A 19563-nucleotide genomic window follows, 5' to 3' on the forward strand; every position below is an offset into this window, starting at 1 on the left:
GATTAGTTTAGGTCCAGACCTAGATTAAAACACTTTTAATGGATATAAACAAAAACATTATTTAGCTCAAACTTTAACTTGTAAATGTAGATTGTTACTTGAGTTCTTCTGGGTAGACGAGGACCAAAGCGTTAGCGAAGGTTGTGTTCCAGAACTGTGTGACGAGGGAGCGGACGTGCTTTCGCCGGTGGAGGAACAGGACACAGAGCAGGGGGGACAGCAGGGACAGCAGCTCGTCATCATAGGCCAGGGCTGAACATGTCTGCAGGCAGCCCAACACATCAACCAGGAGCTTCTCCAGCTGGAGGGACAGGGACACGACCACCCACACAAAAAGGATTGGTTAAAGAGCTGAAGCTTGAAAAGAAAGCGTAGCCAATACTTCTATAATATTAGTGCAGTAGTTTATATAGAGATATATTTCAAATCAAATCTTATTTGTCACATGCACCGAATACAACAGGTGTAGACCTTACAGTGAAATTGACTGTACGTTTGTTTATCCCATGTGTAACTCTGTGTTGCTAAGTTGGTCGCACTGCATTGCTTTATCTCGGCCAGGTCACAGTTGTAAATGAGCCCTTGTTTTCATCTGGCCTACCTGGTTAAATAAAGGTGGGGGGATTTTTTTTTTTACTAAATAAAAACAAAATAACAATAACGAGGCTATATACAGGGGGTACCGGTACCGAGTCAGTGTGTGGGGGTCCAGGTTAAGCTGTTAAGGAGACTTTTGGACAAAGAAAGAAAATAGTAAACATTTGAACACACCTTTGCTCCAAGATTTGAGGTGGATTTCGGCTGCTCATTTGGAGTCCTCCCAGGCTGTTCATAGAGGGCTGTGAGGGGCTGTGTGAGAGAGGCCAGGGCCTCCTGGATGGCTGTAGCCAGGGACAGATTAGAGAACAGGGTAGAGAGGATGGAGACCAGGGCCAGGCCTGTACCTTCAGGGACAGTCTCAGGAGCCTCAACAGCATTAAAGACCTCCAGGGCCTGGACCAGCAGGGTCTGGAAGGTAGACAGGTTCCCAAGGGCTTTGCTTTTCTTACGCACCCAGGCCAGAGGGGTGTGGGGAGCTGGAAGGGACAGGAAGGTAAGCAAACATCAAGGCCACCCATGCATACAAAGGATTTCTTTGGATAAAAGCTTCTGCTTAATGAGATGTCTATAGATAGATCTTACATTTCATCTTCTGTTGAAACTGTGGAGTGTAGGGAGAGAAGTCAGAACTCTCAACGATGACCAGGAGGATGTTAGCAACCGCATCCAACGTTGACGGAACCTGGAAAATGACCATAATACAATCAATGAATCTGAACAATGAAAAGTATTGTGCAGCGGTATAATATTCTTATTCAAAGGGCTAACAATGCCAGTAAATTAGATACGTTTGTCCAATAAGCTCTCTCCACTCACCCTCAGGGCCTTCCTGTCCAATAAGCTCTCTCCACTCACCCTCAGGGCCTTCCTGTCCAATAAGCTCTCTCCACTCACCCTCAGGGCCTTCCTGTCCAATAAGCTCTCTCCACTCACCCTCAGGGCCTTCCTGTCCAATAAGCTCTCTCCACTCACCCTCAGGGCCTTCCTGTCCAATAAGCTCTCTCCACTCACCCTCAGGGCCTTCCTGTCCAATAAGCTCTCTCCACTCACCCTCAGGGCCTTCCTGTCCAATAAGCTCTCTCCACTCACCCTCAGGGCCTTCCTGTCCAATAAGCTCTCTCCACTCACCCTCAGGGCCTTCCTGTCCAATAAGCTCTCTCCACTCACCCTCAGGGCCTTCCTGTCCAATAGGGCAGCCATTTTGCCACACAGCTCCTCACAGCAGACGTTCTCCTCGGCCGTGGCCACCAGGGCAGAGCAGCAGGCAAACACCTTATACAGCCTGGACCACATACCCAGCATGGACTTCTGGGTCGTCTACAGAGGAAAGGAGGCAAAATCAGTGTTTGAGATTGACCAACAGAAATGTGCTTTTTTCAAATCCCAACTCTCCGAGACACCCTCGGAAAGCGGGGTCACGTCCAGGGTCTGCCATTATCAACGCTGACCCTGGAACAATTAGGGTTAAGTGCCTTGCTCAAGGGCACATCGGAACAAGCAACCTTTCGGTTACTGGTCCATTCGCTCGAACTCAGGGTTTCCCCCAAACTCAGTCCTTGGGACCCCAAGGGGTGCACGTTTTGGTTTTTCCCCCCAGCACTACACCGCTTATTCAAATAACCAACCAACTCATCATCAAGCATTGATCATTTGAATCAGCTGTGTAGTGCTGGGGAAAAACTAAACATGCACTCCTTGGGTTTTGAAAACCCTGCTCAAACCGCTAGGCTACCGTGCGCCCTTGCAGGTTGACAGCGCATCGTTCATCAAATCCTCCTGCATCCCAAATAACTACTCTACTGATCAAAATAAGCAAAGCACTGAATTCATTCATAGTCGCCAACTTAAAATCCAATAGCATGGCCTTAATCCAGGGAATCTGAGACTCACCTGTGGCAGGGCCTTGCCAGGTAGCAGGTGTGTGATGGGGAACATCAGGGCAGTGTGAACAGCACTGAAATTGTGCTCCAGAGCGTCCCCTTGGTTCACCTCATTGGTCTGTCAGGGAGGAGAAAAACCTTGTTAAAAACCAATCTCCATCGCAAATCTCTATTTGTGCAACGCATAGGTTAATAATAATAATAGTTTGTGTCCACTTGGTGAAATTGGTCTTGCATCTCAACAAACAAGCACCATATTCAGTGCAGTTACAGGACATGTATTTACAGTGTCCACTTCATACCTGTGTGATGGTAACAGTCAGTGGGTTGACCACCACGCTCCACATCCTCCACAGGTGTTCCTTATTTCCCAGAGTCGCCGCGCTGCGCCCCACCGCCCCCAGGACCGCCTCCCCAAATGCCAGAGGGGACGTGAGGCCTGAGAGACCACAGCTCACTAGGGTCTCTAAACACAGGAAAAACCTGCGGGGTGCAGAGACAACTCAAATAGGACAGGAACAAGATACACTACATGGCCAAAAGTATGTGGACACCCCTTCAAATTAGTGGATTTGGCCATTTCAGCTACACCCGTTGCTGAAAGGTGTATACAATCGAGCACACAGCCATGCAATCGCCATTAGCCGTAGAAAGGCACGTACTGAACAGCTCAGTTTGTCAAATTTCTGCCCTGCTAGAACTTCCCCGGTCAACTGCAAGTGCTGTTATTGTGAAGTAGGACCATCTAGGAGCAACAACGGCTCAGCTGTGAAGTGGTAGGCCACACAAGCTCACAGAACAGGACCACCAAGTGCTGAAGCTTGTAAAAATAGTCTGTCCTCGGTTGAAACACACCAACTAACGAGTTCCAAACTGCCTCTGGAAGCAACGTCAGCACAAGAACTGTTCGTCGGGAGTTTAATGAAATGGGTTTTCATGGCCGAGCACACAAACCGTAAGTCACCATGCACAATGCCAAGCTGCGGCTGGAGTGGTGTAAAGCCATTGGCCTCTGGAGCAGTGGAAACACGTCCTCTGGAGTGATGAATCACGTGTCACCATCGGCAGTCTGATGGATGAATCTGGGTATGGCGGATGCCATGAGCACGCTACTTGCCCCAATGCATAGTGCCAACTGTAAAGTTTGGTGGAGGAGCAATAATGGTCTGGGGCTGTTTTTCCTGGTTCGGGCTAGGCCCATTAGTCCCAATGATGGGAAATCTTAATGCTACAGCATACAATGACATTCAAATCAAATTTGTCATGTGCTGAATACAACAGGTGTAGTTGACCTTACAGTGAAATGCTTACTTACAGGCCCTTAGTTAAGAAAAATAAGTGTTAAGAAAGTATTTACTAAAATAAACTGTACAAATATATATTCCTATAATTAAAGAGCAACAATAAAATAACAGTAGCGAGGCTATATACAGGGAGTACTAGTACACAGGTTAGTCGAGGTAATATGTACACAGGTTAGTCGAGGTAATATGTACACAGGTTAGTCGAGGTAATATGTACACAGGTTAGTCGAGGTAATATGTACACAGGTTAGTCGAGGTAATATGTACAGGTTAGTCGAGGTAATATGTACATGTAGGTTGAGGTAAAGTGACTAAGCATAGATAAATAGTAGCAGCAGCATAAAAATGGGGCTTGGGGGGGGGGGGTTCAATGCAAATAGTCTGGGTAGCCATTTGATTAGCTGTTCAGCAGTCTTATGGCTTGGGGTAGAAGCTGTTAAGAAGCCTTTTGGACGTAGACTTGGCGCTCCGGTACCGCTTACGTGCGGTAGCAGAGAGAACAGTCTATGACTAGGGTGGCTGGAGTATTTGGCCATTTTTAAGGCCTTCCTCTGACAACGCTTGGTATAGAGGTCCTGGGTGGCAGGAAGCTTGGCCCCAGTGATGTACTGGGCCGTACGCACTACCCTCTGTAGTGGTGATGCAACCAGTCAGGATGCTCTCAATGGTGCAGCTGTTGAACTTTTTGAGGATCTGAGGACCCATGCCAAATCTTTTCAGTCTCCTGGGATGGAATAGGCGTTATCGTGCCCTCTTCACATTCTAGACGATTCTGTGCTTCCAACTTTGTGGCAACAGTTTGGGGAAGGCCCTTCCTGTTTCAGCAAGACAACGCCCCCGTGCACAAAGCGAGGTCCATACTGAAATTATTTGTCGAGATCAGTGTGGAAGAACTTGACTGGCCTGCACAGAGCCCTGAAATCAACCCCATCGAAACGCTTTGGGATGAATTGGAACGCCGACTGCGAGCCAGGCCTAATCACCCAACATCAGTGCCTGACCTCACTAATGGTCTTGTGGCTGAATGGAAGTAAGTCCCAACATCTAGTGGAAAGCCTTCTCAGAAGAGTGGAGGCTGTTATAGCAGCAAAGGGGGGGGACCAACTCCATATTAATGCCTAGGATTTGAAGATGTTCGACAAGCAGATGTCCACATACTTTGTAGTGTCCCATGTGGCTCAGTTGGTAGAGCATGGCGCTTGCAACACCAGGGTTGTGGGTTCGATTGCCACTGGGGACCAGCATGAACAAATATGAAAATGTATGCACTCACTACTGTAAGTCGCTCTGGATAAGCACGTCTGAAGTGACAAACGTAGTGTGTGATGGGTTTTGCCTACCTTCCTGAATGCACTGACTGGGAGTCATTATGGATAAGATGGTCTGCTAAATGACAAATATGTAAATATATTCCCAAGCATAGGAACACACTGGGATACTCAGTTCTATGTATTCTTCAGATTCACTACATGTTCTATGCACATTGTCCATAATGTCTACTCAGACATTGTCCGTCCTTATATTTCTTAATTCAATTTTAGTTTTACTTTTCAGTATTCGTGTGTGTTGTGTATTGTTAGGAACACAAGCATTTTGCTACACCCACAGTAACATCTGCGACCAATAACACTGGATTTGACTAATGCTGGTTGCAAAAAACTCAAGGAACAATTCTTAGTTTCAAGTTATCTTGGAAGTGGTAAGCCCCAGGAGAGATGTGTTTCTGGTTGGACAGGGGAAACCCACCTCTCATCCTCTACGAAGCCTGCCACCAGACTGCTGTTGTAGAACAGGAGAACCAGGAACAGAGCCGGGGTTCCCTGGGGGCAGAGATGCAGGAGGAAGAGACCAAGTAACCACACAGCATTCACAACACAGACATTTCCTAAGAGCCCCATATCAAAGAGTGCAGGATGTTCATTTACACTTCTTTAGAGAAGACAACGTTATCGAGCAGGTTACAGGGTTGTCGTCATAAGTGTCTACAGCCATGTATCAAGTAAAATCGTGAACCTTCTACATTTCAGCTTTCATGGGTCCGATTTACTTCAGATTCATCATTTGCAACAGAGGACAGAGCCAGAAGTAGCAGGGAGCGACTGGATAGACAGATTGTATTTCAAATGTAAATGATGTAGCCCAATGACCAGGAAGAGAGAAGCTATAGACACTCACGTTCAAAAGATCCATTTTGCCCACTTGGTAAGAGGCAGATCCCAGTATCCTTTGAGGGATACCCTTTACTGTCATTTCCAGCAGACTCTGCATACAGAGGAAGGGGAAGAATACAAGGAAAAGGTTAAACAAGCTTATATAAACAAAGGACAGTTTAAGGACATTGAGTTCCTTAATGCAACATGACCCACTAACATAGGCTAGCAGCATAGAGATAGGTCTTACCAGAGCCCTGTGTGCAGGGAGGGCCTCTGAGGAGATGATGCTCTGTAGAGCCTGTAGTAACAGGGGGAGGACCTCAGAGCCCTGGCGCTCTTTCTTATGGCCAGCTGTCACATAACAAAGGTACAAGGGACAGGAGGATAGACGTTTGAAGACACCAGGGCGTTTTCTCAAGTTGCCTTTCCTCAATTCCTCACATCCACACTCCGAGCCACCTCCTCAAAACGCATTGGAGGAAAAGGTAAAGGGGAGGGACTTTGGATTTTCTCATGTAATACATTTTGAACAGGAGAAACTAAACATAGAACATTACTTCTGTCATTTCTTTGAATGGGCATCACTGGGGACTGGCCCCTGAGATTTCATTCCTCGTCATAGTGGTTCCAAACCCGAAGGTCCGCTCAGACTTAAACTGATGACAGTGGGGCTGGACCTGGGGTGGGGGAGGCTGGGGTCTCTCAGCGCCAACCCCTGACAGACAGGACCCAGGCCCAGCTGTGGTACTCTGTGTGGGGCTGCAGGGCTGACCCATGGCTGGAAGGGTCAGTCCAACTGAGCAGCAGCCACAGAACATTGACCACTATTAGCTAACTAAATGAAGATGGAGTGAGGTTAAACTGTACGGCATTACTCATTCAGCAGAGTGGAGCATGCAGCTTGGGGCTCCATCATGCCTATATACACACACACACATTTTCACTGGTCAACTAATCACCAAACCCTCCATTAGTTGAATTAGCTGTGCCAGTGCTACAATACATTAAATAAGTACAACGGCTGGGGACACTGTAGGAGAGGTTTGAGAAACACTTAGGAGTTAGTTTCAGCCTTGGGTAACTGACGAGTGACTTAGGTTAGAGTTTCCTGGATGGCCTGCAGCCTTACATCATGATGGGGGGTGTATTCTCTAACTCTAATCACTAACAGGCCCTCCACTGTTTAACTGCATGCAATCTGTTCTGTGGGGGGTGATGTGGGTGACGTTAGCTGGTACTTACCAGCATCAATTGTTGCGATTATGAAACTGACAAGGTTCCTCCATATAAGGGCAAGCAAGGCATCTGCAGGGGAGAGAGAACACGCGAGTCACCCCACATGAAGTGGCCGTCGTTCAAGCCCCCACGCATGCACTTCTACACAAAATACACAATTCTTCCTTCCAACTCCCCCTCTACCCCACGCAGTGACTCTCAGAAACTGTTTCCAATCACTAGTCCATGTGAGGGAGCCCCTCCAAGCTAGCAAGTCAAGCCAGAGCGATCCTATCCCCTTTGTGGCGAGAGCACTGAGCATTAACACACACACACACACACACACACACACATCTCTGGAGGCTGGCGCCTCGGCTCCTGGAGGAAGGCCAGCTGAAGTCATTTTCATTGTAGCACAATAACCTTGATCCTGTGAACAGGTTTATTCTTTTAGTTGCCCATTCCTACAGAACATTTAAATTACACTAGACAGGGTAACAGAGGATTACAGTATACCACTGCATCATAGCGGTGGGATTTGGGCTGCTACAATGTGAATGGAATTTCAGGGTCTGAATGGTTGTTTTTCATAGTGGCAGGAAGATAGGCCTACATTTTTCCTAAATGGACTACAGGTGATTTGTGCCCTCTTCCTGACTAGCAGTGGAAGAAACTGCTACACTCTGAGGCTGGCTCTGAACATGTTTGGAATAGTCAGTCATTATGGCTGCCATAGAGCTTATGCTAAGATCTGTTGCAGTGAGTTAGTTGAGGGCAGGTCGGTACCTGGGGCGTCTTTGCCGATGCAGATGAAGCTGTCGCGGACTGCGGAGATGAGCAAAGAGCCGTGCTTGGTGAAGGAGGGGGGGCTGGACAGGAAGGGGTGAACCAGAGGTTCTGCCAAAACGATACAGGAGAGTCATTTCAGAGAACCAGGCAAGCAGTTTCCAACTGGAACATTTATCTGATGCATAAATCGTTTATTATAATTTATTTATTTAACTAGACAAGTCAGTTAAGGACAAATTCTTATTTACAATGACGGCCTACCAACAGGCGAAAGGCCTCCTGCGGGGACGGTGGATTAAAAATACAATACAAATATAGGACAGAACACATCACAAGAGAGAAACCACAACATAAAAACCTAAGGCAACACCACAACATGGCAGCAGCACAAAACATGGTACAAACATTGGGCACAGACAACAGGACAAAGGGCAAGAAGGTAGAGACAACAATACATCACGCAAATCAGCCACAACTGTCAGTAAGAGTGTCCATGATTGAGTCTTTGAATGAAGAGATTGAGATAAAACTGTCCGGTTTGAGTGTTTGTAGCAGCTCGTTCCAGTCGCTAGCTGCAGTGAACTGGAAAGAGGAGCGACCCAGGGATGTATGTGCTTAGAGAACCTTTAACAGAATGTGACTGGCAGAACAGGTGTTGTATGTGGAGGATGAGGGCTGCAGTAGGTATCTCAGAGGGGAGTGAGGCCTAAGTTTATTGTAAAGGCATGTCATCCTGCTGTAATACAAACACGGGTTTCTGTGTAGTGAGCTGAGGCTTGTGAAATGCATGTAAAATAAATTGTGATGTGAATCAAATCTTCTCTACACCCAGTCAGGTTCACCTAGCAGGTCACTGCAGCTAGCGACTGGAACGAGCTGCAACAAACACTCAAACTGGACAGTTTTATCTCAATCTCTTCATTCAAAGACTCAATCATGGACACTCTTACTGACAGTTGTGGCTGCATCACATCATGTATTATTGTCTCTACATTCTTGCCCTTTGTCCTGTTGTCTGTGCCCAATTATATTTGTACCATGTTTTGTGTTGCTGCCATGCTGTGTTGTCGTCTTAGGTCTCTCTTTTAGTAGTCTCTTGTCGTGATGCGTGTTGTGTCCTATATTTTTTAATACCAGCCCACGTCCCCGCAGGAGGCTTTTTGCCAGGCCGTCATTGTAAATTAGAATTTGTTCTTAACTGACTTGCCTAGTTAAATAAAGGTAAAAAATATGTATACAGTTGAAGTGGGAAGTTTACATACACTTAGGTTGGAGTCATTAAAACTCGTTATTCAACCACTCCACACATTTCTTGTTAACAAACTAGTTTTGGCAAGTCGGTTAGGACATCTACTTTGGGTCACCTAACTCAACTAAGAAAAGGAATTTTTACTAGGATTAAATGTCAGGAATTGTGAAAAACGGAGTTTAAATGTATTTGGCTAAGGTGTATGCAAACTTCCGACTTCAACTGTATCTATAAAACATTTAAAAACACCACTGAGTACTGATTAACGACTGAGGCTGTGACATCATTCCATTAATAATTTAGCTCTTAACCAGAGCGACTTTGTTCAGTGCATACAACTAAAGTATGTAAAACCACCACGTGTCTCTCACCCAGGCTGAGCGTCAGTTGGTTCTTGGCAGCAGCGATGGTGACCTCTGACCCCATGAAGTAGTGCAGCAGCATCTCTAATCCCAGCAGCTGTATAGAGGGGTAGGCCTGGCCCGCCACCACACTGCAGTTCAGGCTCAGACGGGGCATCACCGTTGGGCTGGAGAAGGCTGGGGCGCCTGGTGGGGCAGGGGGCAGAGCAACAAAGGTGAACAAATTCAGATAGCAATTTAAAAAAGTGTGACATTTAGAACATTTCCACAATTCTCTGGTGGCACTTTTCAGGTAAATCCAAGATGACCATTCAAGAGAGCTTTTCTATGTTCTAGATAAGATAATTATATAATGAAATGACATACTTGTATCACACATGCATGCAAATAATGAAAACCAACAGCTAGAAGCAAATAGTTGTAGGTATAGTGGTCCCCACAGTAAGACTACCAGTTTTGTGTGTACTGGTCCCCACAGCACTGCCCTGAATGGAGCTCCGGGCAGGAGTAGTTGGGAAGGTAGAGTCAGTGCCCAGGGTGCACTGGAGGAGAGGAACACCAACCTGACAACACACCGAGACTGTTGGTCAGCAACAAGACAGCTCTCGAGCAGGCCATTTCCAATCACAAAACAATGATAACGCTCTATCCACCTCTCACACAAGATTACAATTTATGACAAGATCGAATCTCAATTACATTTTATAATAGGCCTAATTTATTAACATAATCTCATTCCTTAATAACAAATCCTGCTCGGAGTCTGAATGCATCATCAAGTCATGTTTGATAATCTGGCATAAACGTAACAAAACACTTTATGGGCATTTTTCCACAAAAACATTAAAAACGGACACATAATAACAAACCATTACAAATGAAAACACTTTTTGTACCTGTTCAAAGTGTGCAGGCAGGTTGGGTCCCAGTTTGACCACCAGGTACCACCAGACCTCCAGCTTGGTGAGCAGCAGGGCCTCAGTCCTCACCTGGATGGAGCTGAGGGGCTGCAGCAGCAACTTTAGCCGCTTGGCACTGCACAGGATCTCTACAGCATGGGAGACAAGTCCGTCAATCGCTTTGCAAAGAATCTGACACTGATAAGAGTAGACTGTATAGTCTATTCAGAGTAAGTGTTCTCTACAGCAAAGAGTGCATGAAGAGAGAGTGGAGTGGATGTTAACAAGAGCATTTAGTTTGCCACACACTTTGTCGTACAACCCTCCATTAAGTTCTGTCTAAACGAAGCAACAGGTCAAAAATACTTGAAGAAGTAACGGCACTCTGTTGTACTGTGTGTTTCCTACCTGGATTGAGGGCAAAGTTGTCTATGAGGCTCTTCCAGGCGATGAAGGCGATCTTCTTTATGTTGGGGGAGGAGCTACGGAAGCCCAGTTCCTCCAGGCCAAGCAGGGAGTTGATGAAGGGACCACCTCTATGGAGCAGCTGGGGGATCAGGAGAAACACTGACTGTCAATGGTCAGACACTGAATTGGGTCTTTTCCCCCAACTCCCCACCGAGACAAGGTGTGGAGGAACCAATAAAATGTCTTATGAAATTAATTCATTACACTCCTGAGAGCCTTACATGTAAGCATCTCCTGAGGATTCAAACCATGCAGCCTCACCTTCCCTAGGAGCCTGACAAACAACGGCCAGAGTTTCAGAACATTGGTCTCGTTCTTCGTAGAGAACAGTTTCTGGAGCTCTGGGATGAGTTTCTGGAGCAAAACAAGAACAACTGTCAGATTGTGAAGAAATTAGCATCAAAAGAGTTTCTGAACCTTCCATTTAATCAAAGTGACTTGCTAAAAACATATGCACTCACTGTATTGTACGTGTGTGTGAGTGGTAGACAGTAGAGGGCAGTGCCATGTATTTAGATATAATCATGTAAATACATATGACTCTGGTAGAGAGTATAAACACTCACTGAGGACATGATGGGTTCTATGATGGCTGACACCTCTTTCTGTTTCTCCATTAGTAGAGGCAGACCCATCTCCAGGGCTGCTGCTGCCCGCAGGCGCACTTTAGAGGCTGAGTGGACCACCAGAGGGATGACCAGCTTGGCCCACTGCACTGCGTGCTCACCCATCTCGGCTGGAGCCTGGTCCAGCAACCTACACAGACAGAGGAGGGTCAAGACAGAGAAAGCGCTGATGATCACTGAAATACTGTCAAGACAGTCTTTTCCAGACCAGAGAGCTATGAGCACTATCCAAAACAGATACAATGTTAAGCAAGGTAGACTAGAATAACATCCATCTGCTTAGTGGCAGGGTTATCATACTGAACCATTCAACTGTGCATTCCTAAATGAGTCATAGCCAATCAAAGCTATTGATTCCCGGGTAGGAAAGTACATGACTGGGTGTTTGTGTTCACCTTATGATAACATTCAACGACTCATGCTCCATGACAACAGACTGGATGTCTTCTCTAGTCCGTACACACTCCAGGGTCCTCAGAATCTCTGGAACCATCTTGGCCACCACCTCTGGAGGGAAGTTCTGCTTGGAGATGACCCATAATGCTCTGGTGCATGTGTTCTTGTCTGTAGACTTCACCACCAGAGAGGAAAGAGCTGACAGTAGCTCCTCTGCAAAATTAGCTGGAGAAAGAAAGCCAAAGAAAACCCTGTTTCAAATGATGTGATCTCCATTCTTACCAGGCTTATTTCCAGAACAAAGTACTGTCACTGGAGAATCTGAATTGCTGATTTTTATCCATCAGTTAAACAAGTCCCATGTAAACATATGAAGAATTCTACTTGTTCAGTACCTGGGATAGCTGAGACGACATGGGCATGGAACACACAGAATCCCAGAGCCTGTAGTGCAGCCTGGCTCAGCTCTGCATTCTGACTGGAGATATGGGTCTAAAACAACATGACAAAAACGTAACCTTCATGACAATCCTTTAGTCAACGAGATGTTTACATTTTTACTTCATAAATGTTCTTCACATAAAGCATGCACTCACCTGGAAAGTTTTACCCAAACGTGAAAAGTTCTTTACAACGGCAGGGAGAAAGTGTGTTCCGTCATCCCCACTGAGACGACTGAAGATAAACAGAGCCAGCATTTAGGGTGGAAACAGACGTCTTTATAAGTGTTGCAGATCTACCCACTACCTCAGCTCATTACAGAAAAACATGCATATCGATAAGCATCTAGGGATAACGAGTTCATGTCCTGCCTATGTCCATCTAAAGCACCTACTTGACAATGGTGAGGTAGGCGTCTGTCTGCTCCGGCTGTCCGGCTGTGATATCCTCCAGAGATTCCAGCAGAGGGAGGAGACTGGAGCTAGTCAGGGGCACTGTCGCCATCATCCTGGTTCCTCTCACACCTAGGGCTGTGGTGATCATAAAATTATCAGCCGGTGATTGTCATGCAAATAACTGCCGGTCTCACGGTACTTGACATTAATTAACAAATACGGTCATAGCATTTCCGGGCTTCCAGGCATAGTCTACAAGCCGCTGATGCAGACCTTTGGAACCATCTACATTTTAAAAAGTAAATAAATCAATTTAATATAGCCTACACCTTCACAATAAATCCCTTATTTTAGACAGGTCTAAAAAACACAAAGAAAATGTCATCCTTATGTTAGGTCCTGATCTGGCTATGCCATATGGCAGTGGGCTACATCCTTATGTTAGGTCCTGACCTGGCTATGCCATATGGCAGTGGGCTACATCCTTATGTTAGGTCCTGATCTGGCTATGCCATATGGCAGTGGGCTACATCCTTATGTTAGGTCCTGATCTGGCTATGCCATATGGCAGTGGGCTACATCCTTATGTTAGGTCCTGATCTGGCTATGCCATATGGCAGTGGGCTACATCCTTATGTTAGGTCCTGATCTGGCTATGCCATATGGCAGTGGGCTACATCCTTATGTTAGGTCCTGATCTGGCTATGCCATATGGCAGTGGGCTACATCCTTATGTTAGGTCCTGATCTGGCTATGCCATATGGCAGTGGGCTACATCCTTATGTTAGGTCCTGATCTGGCTATGCCATATGGCAGTGGGCTACATCCTTATGTTAGGTCCTGATCTGGCTATGCCATATGGCAGTGGGCTACATCCTTATGTTAGGTCCTGATCTGGCTATGCCATATGGCAGTGGGCTACATCCTTATGTTAGGTCCTGATCTGGCTATGCCATATGGCAGTGGGCTACATCCTTATGTTAGGTCCTGATCTGGCTATGCCATATGGCAGTGGGCTACATCCTTATGTTAGGTCCTGATCTGGCTATGCCATATGGCAGTGGGCTACATCCTTATGTTAGGTCCTGATCTGGCTATGCCATATGGCAGTGGGCTACATCCTTATGTTAGGTCCTGATCTGGCTATGCCATATGGCAGTGGGCTACATCCTTATGTTAGGTCCTGATCTGGCTATGCCATATGGCAGTGGGCTACATCCTTATGTTAGGTCCTGATCTGGCTATGCCATATGGCAGTGGGCTACATCCTTATGTTAGGTCCTGATCTGGCTATGCCATATGGCAGTGGGCTACATCCTTATGTTAGGTCCTGATCTGGCTATGCCATATGGCAGTGGGCTACATCCTTATGTTAGGTCCTGATCTGGCTATGCCATATGGCAGTGGGCTACATCCTTATGTTAGGTCCTGATCTGGCTATGCCATATGGCAGTGGGCTACATCCTTATGTTAGGTCCTGATCTGGCTATGCCATATGGCAGTGGGCTACATCCTTATGTTAGGTCCTGATCTGGCTATGCCATATGGCAGTGGGCTACATCCTTATGTTAGGTCCTGATCTGGCTATGCCATATGGCAGTGGGCTACATCCTTATGTTAGGTCCTGATCTGGCTATGCCATATGGCAGTGGGCTACATCCTTATGTTAGGTCCTGATCTGGCTATGCCATATGGCAGTGGGCTACATCCTTATGTTAGGTCCTGATCTGGCTATGCCATATGGCAGTGGGCTACATCCTTATGTTAGGTCCTGATCTGGCTATGCCATATGGCAGTGGGCTACATCCTTATGTTAGGTCCTGATCTGGCTATGCCATATGGCAGTGGGCTACATCCTTATGTTAGGTCCTGATCTGGCTATGCCATATGGCAGTGGGCTACATCCTTATGTTAGGTCCTGATCTGGCTATGCCATATGGCAGTGGGCTACATCCTTATGTTAGGTCCTGATCTGGCTATGCCATATGGCAGTGGGCTACATCCTTATGTTAGGTCCTGATCTGGCTATGCCATATGGCAGTGGGCTACATCCTTATGTTAGGTCCTGATCTGGCTATGCCATATGGCAGTGGGCTACATCCTTATGTTAGGTCCTGATCTGGCTATGCCATATGGCAGTGGGCTACATCCTTATGTTAGGTCCTGATCTGGCTATGCCATATGGCAGTGGGCTACATCCTTATGTTAGGTCCTGATCTGGCTATGCCATATGGCAGTGGGCTACATCCTTATGTTAGGTCCTGATCTGGCTATGCCATATGGCAGTGGGCTACATCCTTATGTTAGGTCCTGATCTGGCTATGCCATATGGCAGTGGGCTACATCCTTATGTTAGGTCCTGATCTGGCTATGCCATATGGCAGTGGGCTACATCCTTATGTTAGGTCCTGATCTGGCTATGCCATATGGCAGTGGGCTACATCCTTATGTTAGGTCCTGATCTGGCTATGCCATATGGCAGTGGGCTACATCCTTATGTTAGGTCCTGATCTGGCTATGCCATATGGCAGTGGGCTACATCCTTATGTTAGGTCCTGATCTGGCTATGCCATATGGCAGTGGGCTACATCCTTATGTTAGGTCCTGATCTGGCTATGCCATATGGCAGTGGGCTACATCCTTATGTTAGGTCCTGATCTGGCTATGCCATATGGCAGTGGGCTACATCCTTATGTTAGGTCCTGATCTGGCTATGCCATATGGCAGTGGGCTACATCCTTATGTTAGGTCCTGATCTGGCTATGCCATATGGCAGTGGGCTACATCCTTATGTTAGGTTCTGATCTGGCTATGCCATATGGCAGTGGGCTACATCCTTATGTTAGGTCCTGATCTGGCTATGCCATATGGCAGTGGGCTACATCCTTATGTTAGGTTCTGATCTGGCTATGCCATATGGCAGTGGGCTACATCCTTATGTTAGGTCCTGATCTGGCTATGCCATATGGCAGTGGGCTACATCCTTATGTTAGGTTCTGATCTGGCTATGCCATATGGCAGTGGGCTACATCCTTATGTTAGGTCCTGATCTGGCTATGCCATATGGCAGTGGGCTACACTAGTTCATTTAGCAGACAAGATTCGTGGCATTTTACACTTAATAAAAATATAAAATGCAACATGCAAAGTGTTGGTCCCGTGTTTCATGAGCTGAAATATCCCAGACATTTTCCCATACAAACAAAAATGGCTCTAATTTCATTAATTGTTTAAATCCCTGTTAGTGAGAATATCTTGTTTGTCAAGATAATCCATCCACCTGACAGGTGTGGCAAAGCAAGAAGACGATTAAACAGCATGATCATTACACAGGAACCTTTATGCTGGGGACAATAAAAGGCCACTAAAATATGCAGTTGTCACACAGTGCTTTTGCCAGAGAATGGAATGTTAATCTCTCTACCATAAGCAACGTTGCTTTAGAGAAGTTAGTGACTTCATCACTACTTTGATTTATGAGAGGTATTGACATGTTGAATGCACCAAGCTGTCTGTCTAAACTACTGGCACACAGCTTGGACACCCATGCATACCCCACAAGACATGCCACGAGGTCTCTTCACAGTCCCCAAGTCCAGAACAGACTGGGAGGCACACAGTACTACATGGAGCCATGACTTCACGGAACTCTAATCCACATCAAGTAACTGACGCAGCAGTAAAATGACATTAAAAAAATTAAAATGATAAAACACCTTATGGAACAGCGAGGACTGTGAAGCAACAAACGTTGGTACGGACACGCATACACACGATAACATACACATGGATTTAGTACTGTAGATATGTGGTAGGGGCCTGAGGGCACACAGTGTTTTTTGAAATCTGTCAATGTACTGGAATGTTTTTAAATTGTATGAATTGCCTTAATTTTGCTGGACCCCAGGAAGAGTAGCTGCTGCTTTTGTGGCAGCTAATGGAGATCCATAATAAATACAAATAAGAACCCGTTTCACTAGGCTCTGTACACTCCAAACTTGTTTCTGGGGTCCTGGCCCTATAGGCAACGTTTTTAGTTATTTGAACACTTTAGTCGTGATACAAACCATATACGCCTATGGTCTAGGCTGTACGCCACTATGATTCGTAAAAAGTAGAAAGAAAAAGGCATGTGCCGTTTCTTGCAAAGCACATGCTGGGCATCATTCACAAGTGATAATATTGTCACCTGTCAGACTATTCTCAACATATTCTCGTCTTTACATATACATGTATAATTAGTTTTGATTTAGATTGGGCCATTATCACGCACCTGTCAGAACAGGCTGGGGAAAAAAACTCGTCATCATACGCACTTAAATAGCGAATGGAGGACGCTTTTCCCGCAGTTTTCATTCCAGACTGTTAGGCTACTCCTGTTGTGAAGCAAAGCAATGTGTTTTATATTAGTAAAGTTAAGAAATAAATAGTATAGAGGGCATTAAAACTGTTCTCACAATTGCATAGCCTATAGAAGTGTTGCACAACATGGGCTCTCATGAAGTGTTTGGATGATTTTCAATTGCATTTACAATGATGTCAGAGATTAGAAGCAGTGGTGTAAAGTACTTAAGTAAAAATATTTTAAAGCACTACTTAAGGGCACTTTTGGGGGGTGGTATCTGTACTTTACTATTTATATTTGACAACTTTTACACCACTACATTCCTAAAGAAAATAATGTACTTTTTACACCATACATTTTCTATGACACCCAAAAGTACTCGTTACATTTTGAATGCTTAGCAGGACAAGAGAACATCCCTGGTCATCCAGCATTAAACTATTTTTCTTTTGATACTTAAGTATATTTAAAACCAAATACTTAAGACTTTTACTCAAGTAGTATTTTACTGGGTGACAGTCATTTTCTATTAAGTTACATTTACTCAAGTATGACAATTGGGTACTTTTTCCAAAACTAATTAGAGGGACAATGGAGCGCTGACTACCAGGCCATTAGCAAGTTTGGTAGGCTGTGCAGTGGCATCAGAGTGCAGTTTTGGAGAAGCCTAATTAGGTCACATGGAATTTGACTTGGCATAACAGCCCTACTCACACCATGCTAGTGAGAGGATGTTTTTAACACTGGTTACTGTCAGTCAAGAGTTAACCAACAACCAACCTAAGCCAATTCACTACCCATCATCCTTCCTCACACCCTACCAGTCAGAGAGAAAATTACAACACTTATCTGTATTGGACAACAAAAAATGTCCATCCACCCACATAAAACCCTGAAATAGTATTCACCAACACCAGAAACAGAGAGACAGTGACAACTTTCCATCTCTGCCTCAACATGTGTTTTCTTTTAGGTTGCTAGTAAGAGAACTAGGCTAGTCATAATTGTAGCGATCTATGCGTTTTGGATGAATATTTGTTAAATGTACACGTAGTTTGACACTAACTGCACGAGTTGAAGGCGTCAGTGTGTAACGTATAGAGTGGTCAGAATCAAATTATCACTTACCTGTACTATTTAATCCTTAGCTAACTTACCCGCTTCTAACTACAGGACATTAGCTAACAGCTGGTCAACATACAGGACTGGGCATCTACACAAGTGTAATACTAACTTAATTCTAAAAATAGATCTCAAATCTAACTACCTTAAGTTTACAAACACTAGCCAATGAAAAATAGTTAACCTTAGCTAGTTAGCTACAACATACCATCAGGCAACGTGGCAAACTCCTGGCTAGGGTTGGTTTGATGTTTATCAACAATTTTGCAAACTAACATCAAACGACATAGCTGACAATGGTCAAGAATACCGGTAGTTTGGTAACTAGTTAATCAAGTTAGCTGGCTAGCATAAGTGCAGCCAATTCACTTTCACTGATCTAACTGGTTAGCTAGTTAGCCACAAAATGTTAGCTCACTAGCTTACCTAACCATCTAATAGCAATACCAAATATAGGCATATTCCCAACTTACTAAATCATTTTGTAAGACAGCACTGTCAAAACTAATACTGGTAATTGCAATTTCCAACAAGTATTTGTTCTTATAGCAAGTCACTCCCTCCTCTAGCGCGAAAATAAACACAAACAAAACGCAGCCAGATGCACTTCCTCACCTTAGTACTCCTGATAGAATACAAACGATCAAATAAAAGTATACCATAAACGCCACAAATATACTGCAAGTATAACCGATATTATCTTATTTGGGGTGTTTCATTTCTCGCCGATTAACAGTGTAGTTGTCACTCCCCGCGAAAATGCTGGCGCGAAACTAGCACGCTGTGCAAATGAACTTTGACCCAACGTAAGGACTGCCCACTCTGCATTTTTGTACCCCTCTTTAATTAATTCTCTGTTTCTCGAAAAACTTTGATCATAATTTCAAACTGTCCACATTTCACATATCTGGACGGGGGTATTATCAGTATATTATACACATAGCAATATATACAAATATTCTTTCAACTAAAGGTTTCCTCTTTCAAATGTGATATCTTTCTCTTCTTGTAATGTAGGGAAGGCAATATTTGTTTTAATTAAAAAGCATATCCTGCACATGCCCTTTTTTTAATGTTAGTCTACATTTGCAGAATAATATAGCCTATATCCAAAGATACTGAAAACTAACTCCATATTCATCTGCGCTATATAAGCCTAATAAGGTGACTGGAATTGTGTGTTGCCTTTCCACATCTTTTCATTGACAGTAACCACAATTCCATCCATAGTTTTTATGCAGCAAAGTTATACCATATAAAACAGGACATTTCGGTAAAATTGTATAAATGCTGACAGATAATCTGTTCCTTTGACATGA

General features: G+C 44.9%; 1 protein-coding gene across 5 annotated transcripts in view; it reads right to left on the reverse strand.

Annotated features, from left to right (window-relative positions):
* LOC106582342 (telomere-associated protein RIF1) overlaps positions 1–19037 on the reverse strand; it is a 29780-nt gene extending 10743 nt beyond the window's left edge. For 3 of the 5 annotated variants that reach the window (XM_045704803.1, XM_045704801.1, XM_045704800.1), the window contains exons 1-22: positions 18860–19037; positions 12777–12912; positions 12538–12616; positions 12337–12433; positions 11941–12166; positions 11486–11675; positions 11181–11273; positions 10860–10998; positions 10449–10600; positions 10004–10115; positions 9562–9738; positions 7939–8049; positions 7180–7242; positions 6185–6399; positions 5960–6046; positions 5531–5604; positions 2783–2963; positions 2491–2598; positions 1768–1917; positions 1183–1282; positions 772–1076; positions 99–301 (exon numbers count right to left, since the gene is read on the reverse strand). In XM_045704803.1, the coding sequence (XP_045560759.1) occupies positions 99–301; positions 772–1076; positions 1183–1282; positions 1768–1917; positions 2491–2598; positions 2783–2963; positions 5531–5604; positions 5960–6046; positions 6185–6399; positions 7180–7242; positions 7939–8049; positions 9562–9738; positions 10004–10115; positions 10449–10600; positions 10860–10998; positions 11181–11273; positions 11486–11675; positions 11941–12166; positions 12337–12433; positions 12538–12616; positions 12777–12889 (2975 nt within the window). In that variant the 5' untranslated portion in view covers positions 12890–12912; positions 18860–19037. The remainder of the gene's footprint in view (positions 1–98; positions 302–771; positions 1077–1182; positions 1283–1767; positions 1918–2490; positions 2599–2782; positions 2964–5530; positions 5605–5959; positions 6047–6184; positions 6400–7179; positions 7243–7938; positions 8050–9561; positions 9739–10003; positions 10116–10448; positions 10601–10859; positions 10999–11180; positions 11274–11485; positions 11676–11940; positions 12167–12336; positions 12434–12537; positions 12617–12776; positions 12913–18859) is intronic. The other 2 variants (XM_045704804.1, XM_045704802.1) reach the window with 2 other exon arrangements.
* Between the last annotated feature and the right edge of the window lie 526 nt (positions 19038–19563).

This window comes from Salmo salar, chromosome ssa21, assembly GCF_905237065.1.
Source record: "Salmo salar chromosome ssa21, Ssal_v3.1, whole genome shotgun sequence".
Lineage (NCBI taxonomy): Eukaryota > Metazoa > Chordata > Actinopteri > Salmoniformes > Salmonidae > Salmo > Salmo salar.